General features: G+C 42.5%; 1 protein-coding gene across 3 annotated transcripts in view; it reads right to left on the bottom strand.

Annotated features, from left to right (window-relative positions):
* Nucleotides 1–15,790, bottom strand: part of PIWIL4 (piwi like RNA-mediated gene silencing 4) — a 379,756-nt gene that overhangs the window by 81,415 nt on the left and 282,551 nt on the right. For all 3 annotated transcript variants that reach the window (XM_029602363.1, XM_029602364.1, XM_029602365.1), the window contains one exon: nt 10,264–10,334. In XM_029602363.1, coding sequence (XP_029458223.1) covers nt 10,264–10,334 — 71 coding nt within the window. The remainder of the gene's footprint in view (nt 1–10,263; nt 10,335–15,790) is intronic.

The raw sequence follows: 15,790 nt of genomic DNA, 5'->3' as shown, positions 1-15,790 counted from the left end.
TCCCACACTGTTAAAGGTGATAGGTCATCAGTCTGATTTTCTCTAAAGTATGTGGCAATGGAATCCTCAAGCCTAGATGCAAAAGACGGATCTTTAAGAAGAGCATCGTTAAGTCTCCAGGGACGAAAACCCTGGTCATTATCGTGGAAGAGACACTCCACCCAAATCGGGGCATGGTCAGACCATGTAATGTTGTCAATGTCCACCCGCTTAACCCGTGACTGGAAATGTGTCGAGATAAAGAAATAATCAATTCTGGAATATGTACAGTGCGGATTTGAGTAGAAAGTATATGAGCGAGAGTGTGGGTATCGACTTCGCCAAATGTCTACTACACTCCATTTAGCCATAAAGGTTACCCACTTTTGCCCAACAGCTGTGATGGTCTGTTTGCCCGATGAGGAGTCCATTGCTGGATTAAGTACAAAATTAAAATCGCCCCCCATGATGAGTACCCCCTCAGCGTGCTTCTGCAGTACATCGTCTAGCTCCTGTATGAAAGATTGCTGCCTAGTATTCGGAAAGTACACATTGAGGAACGTGAACACCTGCTTGCCCATTTTAAGTTTAAGCAGGACATATCTACCTTGAGGGTCATAGACATGTAGAAGCTCATCCGCCACTAGGGTCGAGGACAGAAGAATGCCTACCCGTGCATATTTTTGACTTTTTGTACTAGCTGCCCAGTGTGTGGTAGGGTATTGCGGAAATACTAATAAACGTTGATGGTGTTTACGAACATGCGTTTCTTGAACAAACACAATTTCCGCATTTTGCCTTTGGAGTTCCCTTCTGAGGAGTATGCGTTTTCTGGGCGTGTTAAGGCCTTTCACATTAAGTGAGCTAACTTTAATCGCCATTCATCTGATATGAAATGGCAGTAATAGTTTGTGACCGGAACCCCCGCCCAGGCGGGGTGCAGTATAAAACGTGCACAGATCTGCCCAGAACACCGCCTTGTGAATTCAAGCTACTTTCCTGCCTTCCCAGTCTTGACCTGATAGTGAGACTATACCCATTGTATCCGGATTGTTCCCCTTTGGTCCTAGGGTATCCCCTTTCCATCTGACAGGATACCAACCTCTGGAGGGGTAGTAGCCCTCTACGCATAACGGACCACTCCCATCACATCCCCCCCCCCCCCGATCCTCTAAAGAATAAACGAAAACTGTTCAGTAACTGTAAACCAGCATTGCAACTAGCAATTGAAAAAATGAACCCCCATATAACCTGTTTGCATCATAAACAAATAAGACCTGGCACTGCAGCTGCCCGATAGTTAGGGAGCGGACTCCCCCGCTACAGCTCAGTGCCCCTCTGTTGAACCAGGTGAAGAGCCAAAGTTTAGGACTCAGGCCATCCCTGATCAGCCCTGTTCATCAAGGGGGGCACGCCTGGAGTCAGGTTGTCTACGAAGCCTCTTGCCGCCTTTTTCTGCCCGTTGCCAACGAGGAGCTGAATCTATCGGTGGTTGAGCCGCCGGCGGTTTGGATACTGGTAGTGGAATTTTAAGCTGCGCCTTCGTGAATGCCTCCGCCGCCTCTTCCAGCGTGGTAATTTTATAGGATATGCCTTGATGCTGAAAAACAATTCCAAAAGGAAAAGTCCATCTGTATCTAAGTTCATTAGCTTAGCTCGCAGGCCCGCCGTGTCGTCACGAAGTTCATAACGCTTTTTGAGAGTGGCCGGAGATAAATCCTGATAAATGGACAGTGTAATATTATTCCATTTAATATCTTTCAGGCGCCTCGCTATGTTGTATATCTTTTCTTTCACAGGAAAGCTAGTAAAACACAGAACGATATCTCTGGGCCTCTGTTCCCTTCGGGGCCCTAGAGCTCTGTGAGCCCTTTCAAAGCTGATCTCCGGCAGCGCAGTCTCTGACACTGGATCCGCGGAGTGTGCTGTGTCCTGTGAAAGCAAGTGCTGACATATTTGTAAGGCCACCTCCCTGGCATTCTCATAATCTGGGGTGTCCGGTACCCCCCTTATTCGAAGATTGTTCCTCCGGCTCCGATTTTCAAGATCCTCCATTTTGTCTTGTAATGCCTGCAACTCCGAAGTTGTAGCTGCGTGTGCAGTATGTAAGCGGTTAAGGGCATCCCCGTGGCTATCGGTGCGGGTTTCCATCTCATCTACCCGATTCCCAAGCGCTGCCATATCCTCCCTGAGGTCTGCTACTGATGCCATAATGTCCATCTTATTCTGCCTCATGTCGGCACGTATCTCCATAAACCACTGCCTCGCCTCGTCTCTTGTGAGAAGCGCTGCAGCTGTCCCCTTCTCTGTGAGGCAAACTGCTCCCTCGCCTTCCACTGCCGCCGCGATTACCTCCAGTGCCGGGCCCTTGCGGTCGGCGCCATCTTGTCCGGCTTCCTCCGTGCCCTTCCCGTATGAGAACTGACGGAGATCAGTCGTTTTGCGCTTCGATGCCATTTTTGCTGCGGGGGAAACGCTTCCCCTGCTCTTACAGGTTATTTTTAGAAGAAAAAACGGGGTTTCTGAGCGAAATCGCTGCTGAATTAGGCTCGGGGAGAGCAGAGCTCTGCAGCTATGCGTCCGTCAGCATCGATGGGTTAGAGCGCCCCCCCGGAAACAAGTTCTTTAAGACAGATTGTCCATACGCTGAATCTTGTCATCCTTCTTTGTCCAAACAGTAATGAGCTGTAAAAGGTATGAAGAGAACTCCATGTTGCTGCTTTACATATGTCAAGGATTGGCACTGAACGATAGTGTGCTACTGAGGTTGACATTGCTCTTACTGAATGTGCTTTTACTTGCCCTTGGAGAGGAAGGCCTGCTTTTTCATAGCAAAACTGTATGCAATCTGCTAGCCAATTGGATAGAGTATGTTTACCCACTGCTTTACCCTGTTTGTTTGGATCATAGGAAACAAAAAGTTGATTGGATTTCTTGTGGACTGCAGTGCGGTTTAAGTAGAAAGATAGTGCACGTTTACAGTCCAAAGTATGTAAGGCCCGTTCTCCTTGGTGAGAATGAAGCCTTGGAAAGAATGGGGGTAAAACTATGGCTTGGTTCAAGTGGAATTCCGTAACTACCTTGGGGAGGAATTTTGGATGTGTACGGAGAACCACTCTGTCATGTAGGAACTTTGTATAAGGTGAATACGTGACAAGTGCTTGTAACTCACTAATCCTTCTAGCTGATGTAATGGCTATGAGGAAGATAGTTTTCCATGTGAGAAATTTAAGATCACAGGAATCTATGGGTTAGAAAGGAGAACGCATTAGTCTTGTTAAAACCAGATTCAGGTCCCATTCTGTGACTGGAGGCCGAATTGGTGGTCTAATTTGAGTTAAACCTCTCATAAACCTACTGACAAGCGGTTGTGAGGATATAGGTGCATCTCCCATCTTGTTATGATAAGCTGAGATTGCACTTAAATGTACTCTTACCGATGAAGTTTGGAGACCAGATTCTGAAAAATGGTATAAGTAGTCTAGTAGAGAAGTAGTGGGGCAAGTGAAAGGATCAATATTCTTTTGTCTGCACCACAAAGTCAATCTCTTCCATTTGGAAGAATAATATATTCGTGTGGAAGGTTTACGTGAAGCTATAAGCACTTGAGATACATGGGTTGAAAGATTGAGTGGTTGTAAAATCAAGCTTTCAACATCCATGCTATCAGGAATAGGGATTGAAGGTTGGGATGGTGCAACCTGCCCTGATCCTGAGTTATGAGAGTGGGAGCTACTCCCAGACGAATTGGATCCCTGACTGAGAGGTCTAGAAGTGTGGGAAACCATACTTGTCGAGGCCAATACGGGGCTATGAGTATCATGGACCCCTTGTCCTGTTGTAGCTTCACTAGAGTTTTGGTGATGAGCGGTATCGGAGGATACGCGTATAGAAGGCCTGAGTTCCAAGGGCGAGCAAAGGCGTCCTTGGCTGGCTGGTTTTTCTGTTTGTGTAGCGAACAGAATTTTTCCACTTTGTGATTCAGATGTGACGCAAAGAGGTCTATTGTCGGTTGTCCCCAACTCTGAAATATCCTGGTCGCTACGAGGGATCCAAGGACCATTTGTGTGGTTGAAATTGACGATTGAGTCGATCCGCCACCACATTGTGAATGCCTGCCAGATAAGTGGCCAGGAGGAACATTGAGTGGTTCAGGGCCCAGCCCCAAATCTGTGCAGCTTCTTGACAAAGGAGATACGAGCCCGTACCTCCCTGTTTGTTGATATACCACATGGCTACTGTGTTGTCTGTTTGGATCAGAACAGTCTTGTGTGAAAGGCAGTCCTTGAACGCATGCAGAGCATAACGTATAGCTCGAAGTTCCAGAAAATTGATTTAAAAGGTTGCTTCGAGTTTCGTCCAAGTACCCTGGGTTTTGAGTGTGTCTGTGTGTGCTCCCCAACCCAAGGTGGATGCATCTGTAGTTAATGTTATCTGTGGGACTGGTTGTTGGAAGGGTAGGCCCTTGCGCAAATTGTCCTTGTTCACCCATCAAAGTAGAGAGGAAAGTAGTTGGTGGGTTACTTGAATTGGACAATGCAGTGGTTGAATGGCTTGAATCCATTGTGATCTTAGAGTCCATTGGGTAACTCTCATGGTGAGCCTTGCCATATGAGTGACATGAACTGTGGAGGCCATGTGGCCTAGTAAGGTTAGAAACTGATGAGCTGTTGCTTGTGCTTTGAGTGAATTGATTTTGCCAATAAGGCCAGCGTTTCTGCTCGATCTTCGGGTAGAAAGGCCTTTGAGAGCATGGTGTTCAATTCTGCTCCTATGAATTGAAGTAGGTGTGACGGTGTGAGATGGGACTTTTGATAATTGATGAGAAAGCCCATGGAATGAAGTAAAGCAATTGTTCTGTTGAGGGAAGCTATTGCTCCTTGTTGAGAGTGACTTCTGATGAGCCAGTCGTCTAGATACAGAAAAACATGGACACTTTCCTTGCGTAAGTGTGCTGCTATTACTGCCAGTCATTTGGTGAATACTCTGGAAGCAGAGGCAAGTCCGAATGGCAGTACCCTGTATTGGAAATGTTGATGGCCCACCATGAAGCGCAGATACTTGCGATGAGGAGGAAAGATTGGGATGTGAGCGTAAGCATCCTGTAGATCCAGAGAACAAAGCCAATCTCCTGCTTGAAGAAGTGGGAGCATGGTTCCTAGAGAGACCATTCTGAACTTTTCTTTTTTCAGAAATTTGTTGAGATTTCTGAGATCTAAGATGGGACGTATTCCTCCGGTTTTCTTTGGAATGAGGAAATAACAGGAATAGAATCCTCTGCCTCTCTGAGACCGGAGTACTGGCTCTACAGCCCTGGTTTTTAGAAGGGTGGATAATTCTACTTGTAACTGAAGGATATGATTTTCGCTTAGATGTAGTTGTGTGGGCGGAAAATCTTTGGGAAGTGAGAGGAAATTTAGTTGGTATCCTCGATATATTATGGAGAGGACCCATTGGTCGTTTGTTAATGTTAGCCAATTGTTGTAGAATTGAAATATCCGGCCTCCCACTGGGAGGTGTGGGTCGGGATTTGAGAGAAGGCTGAGTTCTCTGGATAAAATTTCAAAAGCCAGTGGTAGTACTTGTTTGTGGAGCAGGCTGAGGCCTAGACTGTCTCTGCTGTCGTGGCTGCGGTCTGTGTTGTGTCCTGGCAGGGCGAGGTCGAGAAGAAGGAGGGTAATATCTCCGCTGCCTGTAAAAAGGTCTTGTGGCATCCCTCCTTTGAGGCCTACGCCGACTGTGCGTAGGGGGATCCTGCGGAAGGGAAGACAACTGTCCGAGTGTTTCTGTATGCTCTTTTAACAGACACACGGCATCTTGGACTTTAGAGCCGAAGAGGTTGTCCCCCTGACAGGGAAGATCCACCAACTTGTCTTGCACCTCGAGTCTCAGACCTGAGGTCTTGAGCCATGCCCATCTTCTGGCACTGATGCCAGATGCAGCCACTCTTGAAGCAGTCTCGAATCCGTCATAGGCTGCCCGGACTTCATGCTTTCCGGCTTCCATAGCCTTATGAATGATGGCTTGGGCAGCTTCTTGGTATTCAGTAGGAAGAGATGGGACAAATTCTTGAATTTGTTTCCATAGGTTCCTCTGATACTGTGTCATGTATAGATGATAGGCAGAAATCCTGGAGTTCAACATAGCTCCTTGGAAGACTTTTTGTCCCAAGGAATCGAGAAACCTATGTTCTTTTCCCAGGGGGTTAGAGGAATGTGTTCGTGTTCTTTTTGAGCGCTTTTGTGCTGATTCCACAACTACAGAGTGGTGGGGAAGTTGTGGCTTCTGATATCCAGGCGTGGATTGTACAAGGTAAGTACTATCCATGTGCTTATTTACTGCTGGGACAGAGCAGGGATGTTCCCAGAGACGGTGTTGCAGTTGCAAAAGAACATCATGTATAGGAATTGCAACAATTTGCTTTGGAGGGTCGACAAACTGGAGTACCTCTAAAGTCTGCTGTCTGGTGTCCTGCTCTGCTTGCAATTTAAAGGGGATGGAGTCCGCCATCTCCTGAGAAATGTTGTAAAAGTGAAATCCTCTGGAGGAGATTTTTTTCTGACATGTGGTGGTGACGGGTCAGACATAAAGGCTTCTGAGGATGTATCCGAGGTGGTGTCAGACCAAGTGTCATACTCCTGAGTTTGTTGATGAGGTGTTGTAGTCCTAGGAGGAGGAGGAAGACTAGAAGGTCCTGGTAAAGGTTCCTTGAGAGGAGTGTCTTCTGGATCCTCTTCTCTGGGATCAGATGGCAAGGAGGCTAATAACTTCTGGTATCGTTTGGTAAGGATACTATGTAGTGCTGCTTCTGTAGATCCTGAAGCCTCAGGAAGGTATGGCACTGTTGGCGGATGTTTCGGCATCGAAGATTTTAGTGTGGTCGATGCCTTCTTGGTAGATACCGATGTCTTTTTGCTGTGTTGTATCATCGGGGCCGTAGTGTAGATGGATATCGGCTGTGGAACCGATGAAGCCATCGACATCGATGTTGGTAAAAAAGAGAACATCGATGTGGGAATCGTCATCGATGACATCGGCGGAATCGACGTCGCCGGCATCGGGATTTCCCCAGCATCAGGAACAATCCCGGTATCTGTGATGTCACCAGCATCGAAAGTGTCATCGGTATCGGTACTACCGGCATCGGTGACGTGAGTGGTATAGGAGACGTCACGGCATCGGCGTGATCGCCGGCATCTGTGTGGTCGCCGGAATCTGATTCTTCAAGGCTTCCATCACTGCTTCTCTGATGAGTGCAGATAAGTCTTGTGAACTAGGTGGGAGGATCGGCACCGATAGAGGAGTCAATAGCGGTGACTGTGAAGGCGGGGGTACCGGAGTAGGTGCGGACGGTAGCTGTAGATCCGTATCTTTATGCCGCTTTGCGCTCGGTACCCCGGGGGGGAGGGGGGGAGCAACGGTGACACCGAGGCTCGACGATGTCGATGTTTATGTTTAGGCCGCGGATCGGTGACTGACCTTGCCGATAATGTCGATGGGGTTGGCGATGCCGCATCTCCAGATCCTTCCAGTCGACGTTTTTTGAGGAGGAGTTTCTTTGTAACTCCTGTTGGAGATGATTTGGTTGCGGTGGAAGGCGATGGAAGGAGTTGAAGTTGGAAAAGATGTGCCATCTTTTCTTGCCGAAGTTTCCTACCCTTCGGGGTCATCTCCTGACATTGTTGGCATGATGAAATATCATGCTTCTCACCCAAACAGACTACACATTCTAGATGTGGGTCTGTGACTGACATGGTCCGATTACAAATCGGGCATTTTTTGAAACCCGAAGCCATGTCAGTATCGACAGCTGTCGATGAAAAATTTTGTGAGAAAAATCTCGTTTTTATAACGCAAAAATGCTATCAATTTGTCACCGTTCGGTGACAAAAGGGAGAGTGAGATCCCAAATGGGGAAAATATGTGAAAAATAATTGACTTTTCAGTCAGAATTGTGAGTAAACTCACATGGCTCCTATCTCCGCGATGCTTACAGCAGCGTGGAAAAACGAAGACTAGAGTGAGACCCCTGTGGCAGAGAATATCATGGCATGCTGGGCATGCTCAGTGCCCTCACAGTGCCAGTCAAAAGTTTCTAGAAACTTTGACAGAAGTTTTCCCGCAATAGGGCTCCGTCAGTGACGTCACTCATATGTGAGGACTAGCATCCTGCTTGTCCTGGGTAAAACCCCTTTCCCCACCAACTATACAGCACCATCAATAGGATCAAATTATAGAAACACAGAAACTTAGAACTGACAGCAGAAAAGGAACAATGGTTCATCCAGTCTATCCAGCAAACTTATGGTAGTTTTTGCACTTATCAGTTTCCCAGACTGTCAAGGTCAGGGCCATTGTTGGTTTCTGTTTGAGTCCAGTTCCCCATTACCTCCTGCTGTTGAAGCAGAGATCAATGTTGCAGCTGCATCAAGAGTTTCACGCTTATTGGTTAAGGGTAGTAATGGCTGTATAGGAAAATTAGTTCTTACCTGTTAATTTTCATTCCTGTAGTGCCAAGGATCAGTCCAGACTGCTGGGTTATTCCTCCCTTCCAGCAGATGGAGTCAAAGAAAAGCTGAAAAGCACCCATCATATAACCTGGTGTGCCACCTGCGATCCCTCAGTATAATCAATATCAAAGCAGAATGAATGGCTGTTATTATAACTATTTTATTTTATTTTAGTTTATCAACCAATGACTAGACCAAGTCAAACCTAAATGTCTTGAAGAAGTAGAACTTATATGAACGTCTTAAACCAACAATAACGATGTCGCGTAGATGCGTAGTCTGTGAAATAATCTGCCAAGAGAAATACAAACAGCTGAATGGACTCTTCTGTCAATGGGCGGGCGTCTGGACTGATCCTTGGTACTACAGGAATGAAAATTAACAGGCAAGAACTAATTTTCCTTTCCCTGACGTACCAGGATCAGTCCAGACTGCTGGGATGTACCCAAGCTGCCCTAAAAGGGGTGGGGTGTGGAGAATCCGGCACGAAGCACACTGCTGCCGAAGGAATCCACCTTCAGATCCTGGACATCCAATCGGTAATGTCTAGCAAATGTGTGCAATGATTTCCAGGTGGCCGCCCTTTTTTTTTTTTTTTTTTTAATTGATTTAGTCAAAGGTTGTTTGTTGGTGAGAAATCAAACCTGTCGGGAACGAGTCCCAGGAAATTTAGAAAGAACCAGGACCGCAGGTTATGCCTCTCAATCTGCTGGAGTCAGAGAAATACTGAGGGATCGCAGGTGGCGCACCAGGTTATATGATGGGTGCTTTCAGCTTTTCTCTGACTCCATCTGCTGGAAGGGAGGCATAACCCAGCAGTCTGGACTGATCCTGGTACGTACAAGGAACAGCAAGTTACCCCTATACTTATCTGCTTTCCCTGATCGCAAAATTCAATGTCCTTGTTTGCTGTCTGAATCTACATCCCCTTTTCCTCTTTTCCCCCTGCCGTTGAAGCAGAGAGCCCTGATGGAGTAGCATCAACAGTATGAAGGCTTATTGGTTACGAGTAGAAACAACACTCCAGCAAGTTACCCCCATGCACGCATTTCTTCATTTCCATCCTCTAGCCTTTAGGGATCCACAGTGTTTATCCCATGCCCCTTTGAATTCTTTTACTGTTTTTGTCTTCACCACCTCCTCTGGAAGGGCATTCCAGGCATCCACCACTCTCTCCATGAAGAAATATTTCCTGATGTTGGTTCTGAGTTGTACTCCCTGGAGTTTCATTTCATGACCTCTAGTTCTACTGATTTCTTTCCAATGGAAAGCAATTTCAGTAAAATGGTACCGAAAATCAAGGAGAAAGTAAAGAAAGGTTATGCTAAAAAGAAAAAAGCAAGAGGATGCAAACACCCCCAGCCCTACCTTCAGTAATTAACACTGCTGTATTATAAGTATAGTTTGTGACCTTTCCTTTCAAACTGGCCTCTGGATATAGTCTATATGAGTTTGGGCTAAGATATATATTTCTTATCTTCTCAGCTTACAAGTTAGAAATAACTTTTGTATTTTTAGTGCTTGCAGAGCCAAAGTGAGTTAGGGCTTTGGCTGATTGTTTTAGGAGCTTGCATTATCAGTATCTTCCTACCTATTAGACCCTGAAAATTATCAGTTTTGTATTCTATTACAGGGGAAAAAAATAAATCCCTGAACAGGAATCCTCTTGCATCTTAACAACAGGAAAACCTATTGTAGCAACTGTAAAATATAAAACAAATGGGATCTCATCTTTCTGCAGCTCACTGCTGGAGAAATGACTGAACTTTAATACCTTTCATGCAGAGTTTCAAACAATCAGCAATGTCTGAGCTTGAATTCTGAACAACACAACGTGAGTACCATCTGAAAAAACAGGAAAAGTTAAAACAGAAAATTGAAGAGATGCCACAATATATGCAAATTACATTTCCTGTAAAGCTTTCACACTTTAATGCATTATCAAAATGTAAGCAAAATGTTTTATTACTATGGCGACAGAATGCCACCATTGCATTAATAGATACGATGACAACAGAAGGTAGCTATTCTGTGCTTTCTCTGCCTGTCAGAAGCACTTTTATAACATGTGGTGGATTTTCACATGATCTGAATGAAAACAAGTAGAAGGAGCAACATTTTATATATATTTTTGGTTCCAGTCTCAATATACCAATACTGCCAACTTTACTCCCCCCTCCTGCACCCAATGACTTTCAAAACTCAAACTGCCTAACATTTTCCTACAGACCTAGCACCATAACAAGTCTTGTTCAGCTAGATCCAGCCATTTAAAATTTGTAAAGGGGGACGGGGAGTGAGACATAAACAAAAACTGCACCATATACAAACCTCGGTATGATCTGATAAGCCTCTCTTCATATTGAGCCAAGGCTAAAAAAATGATCTTTTGCTGTTTATTCATTTTTTTCTAGCATATATGTAAATCTCTTGTACTGTTATGATGAATGCAGTAAATTGAATAATATATAGGGGCATTTTTTTTTACCCTTGGCTCAATATAAAGAGATCTTTTGCTATTTATTCATTTTTTTCAAGGCATATATGTAAATCTCTTATACTGTTATGATGAATGCAGTATATTGAATAATATATTGGGGCATTTCTCAGTGCATCACACTGCCATAAGTCTCAATGACTTAGACAGCACTGTAGTTGTCATATTTTCAACAGATACATGTTCTTTGAAAAATCCCCACTCCAGGCACAGAGTCTTGCTGCTTTTTCCAATGTTAGTATACCTATTGGAAAGACAATTCCTCACTATACCATCACTGTTTTGAGTTCCTTTGTGTGCTTTCTACACTATCCAAGAGCTGTCAAGGAGTTTTGGATTGTTAGCTTCATTGATGATTTTATGGATTCAGAGTCTGAAATTCCTTTGTCATAGGAAAATTGGCATTGTCAACAATTTTTTCCCTACAATAATACCAACTAAGAATCAATTACCAGTTTGTGTGAGAATGTAGCATCTTCTCTAGCATCAACACAGGTATAACATGTTGAGGAAGTTTTTCATACTTGTTCAAATCAATTAAATTACTGTGAATACTCAAGTTTTCCAGTATTATTGGGAAAAATAAGACTACAAGTACCAGAATGCACTAGGATAAGAGTGTGTGGCTGATCTATCCTGCTGTTTATGGAGAACACTTGTTACAGATAAGCAACTTAGCTTTCTCTATGGACAAGCAGGATAAGTTTAGTTACACAAGTGGGGATTTCCAAGCCGAGGATTGTATTATTTATTTCTTTTTGCACCTATTATTCACAACAATTTTGATTAGTGCAGAGAACAATTAACACACATAAAAACAAGCCAACAGTTAATACATATACAACTCAATTCTATATGTTTCCTAAAAAATTTGCCTTGAATTGTTCCTAAAAAATATATACTCCTCTTCATTCCTAAGAACAATATTCAATGCATTCCACATATAAGGTCCTGCTACTAAAAGAGTCTTATTCTGTGTCTCCTGAAAATGAAAATTATTTTAACTTCGGACATTCAATACTTTGGGCTGCAGACTGGAGCATATAGTTAGAAGCATATGGTTGGAATAACCCGGCCAATGGATGCTCATCCATTGTAAATAGCTTTAAATATCAAAGTCAAAATTTTTAATTATTTTAGAAAATGGAAGTCAATGTAATGCCTCCAGTACTAGACTAATATGTTCGTGACATCAAGTTCCAGTTATAAATGTGCCACCTCATTTTATATCAGCTGTAACAATCTAGTCAGTTTCTTTGGTAAACCTAAGTATAATGCGCTACAATAATCAATTTTGCTTAAGACAAATAATTGCACCAATGTCCAGAAATCAAACTGAGTCAACCATAATTTTAGCTGTCTAACCATTTTTAATTTAAAAAAAGACAGCCTTCGCCACCGACTTAATATCAGATCTCATTGTCAATCTATAATCTAATACAACTCCTAAATTTCTTGCCTACGAAACTATCAGAATTGGAAGGTCTCTGAATCTAATTTCCTGTGCATTAGGATCACCAACTAAAACGCAATACAACAGTTTTCTTCACATTCAGGACTTAACAACTTAACTCTTCCCAATCAAGTCTGTACAGTTTCCATATAATCAGTGAAGATATGGATAGAAGACCATGTAGCAGCTTTCCAGGTACCTTGTACAGAAGCAGAGGACAGATGAACTAAAGATGTCGCTGTGGCCTTAACCTGATGGACCTTTACTTTACTTTGAAGATGCAATCCCTCTCTTTGTAACTGAAAAACCCCATTTGATTGGATTAAAAGAAAGGAATAGTTGCATAGATTTTATGTGGGACTGTGTTCTTTGTATGTCAAAAAGTAAAGCTCTTCTGGAATCCAATCTATGAAGAACCGAGCATGAAGCCCTGGAAAAAATAATAGAAAACAAGACCGATGCACTGGAAAGAAGATTTATTGAACAGAACCCGCCCAACTCAGGCTGAGTTTCGCCTTTACAGCTGCATCAGGGGCTCTAGAAAATACAATAAATATAAACTTTAATATTAATAAAATCAACCCAATAAAAATAATAATAAAGTAAAATAAATAACTGATATAAAATGGTTTTAATTTTTAAATTTTTTGCTTCTTATCCTTTATTTTTTATTCTTCATTTTCAATTTTTAATTTTCATTTTTTTTATCTTCCTATGGTGAATTCTAAATTGAATTTTTAATTTTTAGTAGATACTTCAATAAACTATACGTTTTGCCCGAGTACATACTCTATACATCAATTTTAAGGTAACCCTTTTAAAATTGTTTTTCTCTGTTCTTGATTCTAACACTGAACATGTTGTCTCCTATGCTCACTATCTTTGAGATGTGTATAGTTCTCATCCCATTTGATCTCATTTTATATCAATGTTATTTATTTTACTTTATTATTATTATTGGGTTTATTTTATTAATATTAAAGTTTATATTTATTGTATTTTCTAGAGCCCCTGATGCAGCCGTAAAGGTGAAACTCTGCCTGAGTTGGGCGGGTTCTGTTCAATAAATCTTTCCAAGGCATCGGTCTTGTTTTCTGTTTTTCTCACATCCGTGGCTATTCTAGACAGACTACTGCTTTGCTTTTTGGGTCCTTCCTTATCTGGAAAAAATAATGACAGCACAATGGATTGATTTAAATGAAACTAAGCAACCATTTCTGGGAGAAATTTAGGAAGATTTTAAGACAACTCTGTTTTGAAAGAAATGAATAACAGGAGAGTTGAGAGACAAGGGCTTGTAATTCACTTATTCTTCAAGCAGAAGTAACTGCTATCAAAAAAAGAACTTTCCAAGAAATGAATTATAGTTCTGCCGCTGCCAAGGGTTGAAACAGTGTTTTTATGAGCTGAGTAAGGACTACATTCAGATCCGAAAATACTGGATGATCTTTTATTGGAGATTTCAGATGCGACACCTTTCATAAATTTGGCAACTGTATGATAGTGGAAATAGGAACCCCTTCTGAATTCTCATGGTATACTGCGATGGAACTAAGATGAACTATGACAGAGTTAGTTTTCAAACCGGATTTGGAGAGGCTTAGTAGATATTCAAATAATAGAGGAATAGGTCACTTAAGAGTCCTGTCTGAATGAGTACCAGATAGTAAATCTTTTGCATTTAAAGTTGCAAGATCTTCTAGTAGAGTAGTTCCTTGAAAAGAAAATAATTTCCTTTACTCTGGTAGGCAACTGCATGAATGAAATTAGTTGACTTACAACATCCAAGGCATCAGAGCCAAAAAATTAAAGTTGGGATGTAAAGGATTCCCACTGCACTGTATAAGGAGGTGTGGGAATATCAGCAACTTTATTGGTGGTTGAATAGCTAGGCACTGGAGTCTGGAAAACCTTAATAAGGCCAAAAAGGGGCTCTCAAAATAAATTTTCCTTCTTCCCTCCTCAGTTTCTGAATAGTTTTTGAAACGTGTAAATGTAGGTAATGCATACATAGATCAGGATGGGCAAACAATGACCCATGGGCCAGAACTGGTCCATCACTATAGCTGTGGTCCGCTTACCTCTTTCCAGCGCTCCATTATCGCTGGCCTGTGGACACAATGGAACACTATTTTGTAACAGCAACTTGGTGAGTAACATAAGATGTTCGTGTAATATATTTTCAATGTTTTTGCATTCTTGCTTTCTCCTAATATTGCTAGTTATTTTTTTAAATCTTTTTTGCTTCTGCCTTCTCATAATATTGCTGGTAATGGCTAATAAATCTCTTTGCTGATGCTGCTTTTCCCTCTTACTGTGTCTTGGGGTATACATGCCACTGTTGGCAGTTTAAAATTGATAATACAATTTTATGGTTTGCTGCGTTGCACAGTTTATTCAGTTTTCATTTCAAAATTGTTATTGTATGGCTGTGCATCTTTCAGTACTGAAAAAAAACCTGAAGAAATTCTGTAACACAGGTTTTTATATTTGTGCATCTTTCAGTGTTGAAATAAAGAGATTTCAGAAAACAGTAGTAGTTGTATTATTTATTAAGCAGTTCCAAAGGGAGACCACCTCCCATCCTCTTCGAGGAATTCCAAAGGGAAATTCTACCCTCTGCTCGAGGAACTCCAAGGAGGACTCCTTCCTGGCACCTGTTGCAAATGAGAGCCAGTATTGTGGGCCCAGTACAAAATGATTTGCCTATCCCTGCCCTAGATCACCCTGAATTGAGAAACAACAAGAAACTGAACTGCAAGGAAAGTGGGGTAGAGAAGAAGCATTATGGGCCGTCCTACAAAAATATGTTGGTTCATCCATTTTTACTGGGGTGGTGTACAGGCCTCCGACTCAAACGGAAGAACTAGACATAGATCAGATCAAAGACATCCAAAAGGTGGGAAAGAAGGGGGGAAGTGTTGATTGTTGGTGACTTTAATCTGCTGGATGTGGACTTGAGAATCCCTTCTGCAGAATCTACCAGAAGTAGACAGATGTTAGAAAAATAAACAAAAGTAAGCAAAATAAGAATCCAATCTGGTTCACAAAGGAGGTGGCTGATGTAATAAAAGCAAAAAAAGCTGCTTTTAAGAAATATAAAGAATCCCAAAAAGTGGAACTTAGGGAGGATTATCTGGCGAAACTGAGGGAGATGAAAAAAGTAATCAAGAAAACAAAAAGTCAGTGTTCAGTTCAGTGTTCACTAAAGACGACACTGGAGCAGGACCGTCACTTGTTATCAAGACTGTAGAAGGGGGTGGAGAAGACGAAACTCCATTTACGGAAGATAATGTATGGGAAGAGTTAAGAAAACTGAAAGTGGACAAAGCCATGGGGCCTGATGAGGTT

Source organism: Rhinatrema bivittatum, chromosome 5, assembly GCF_901001135.1.
Source record: "Rhinatrema bivittatum chromosome 5, aRhiBiv1.1, whole genome shotgun sequence".
Lineage (NCBI taxonomy): Eukaryota > Metazoa > Chordata > Amphibia > Gymnophiona > Rhinatrematidae > Rhinatrema > Rhinatrema bivittatum.
The sequence above is the reverse complement of the archived record's forward strand: the minus strand, read 5'-3'. Positions and strand labels throughout refer to the sequence as shown.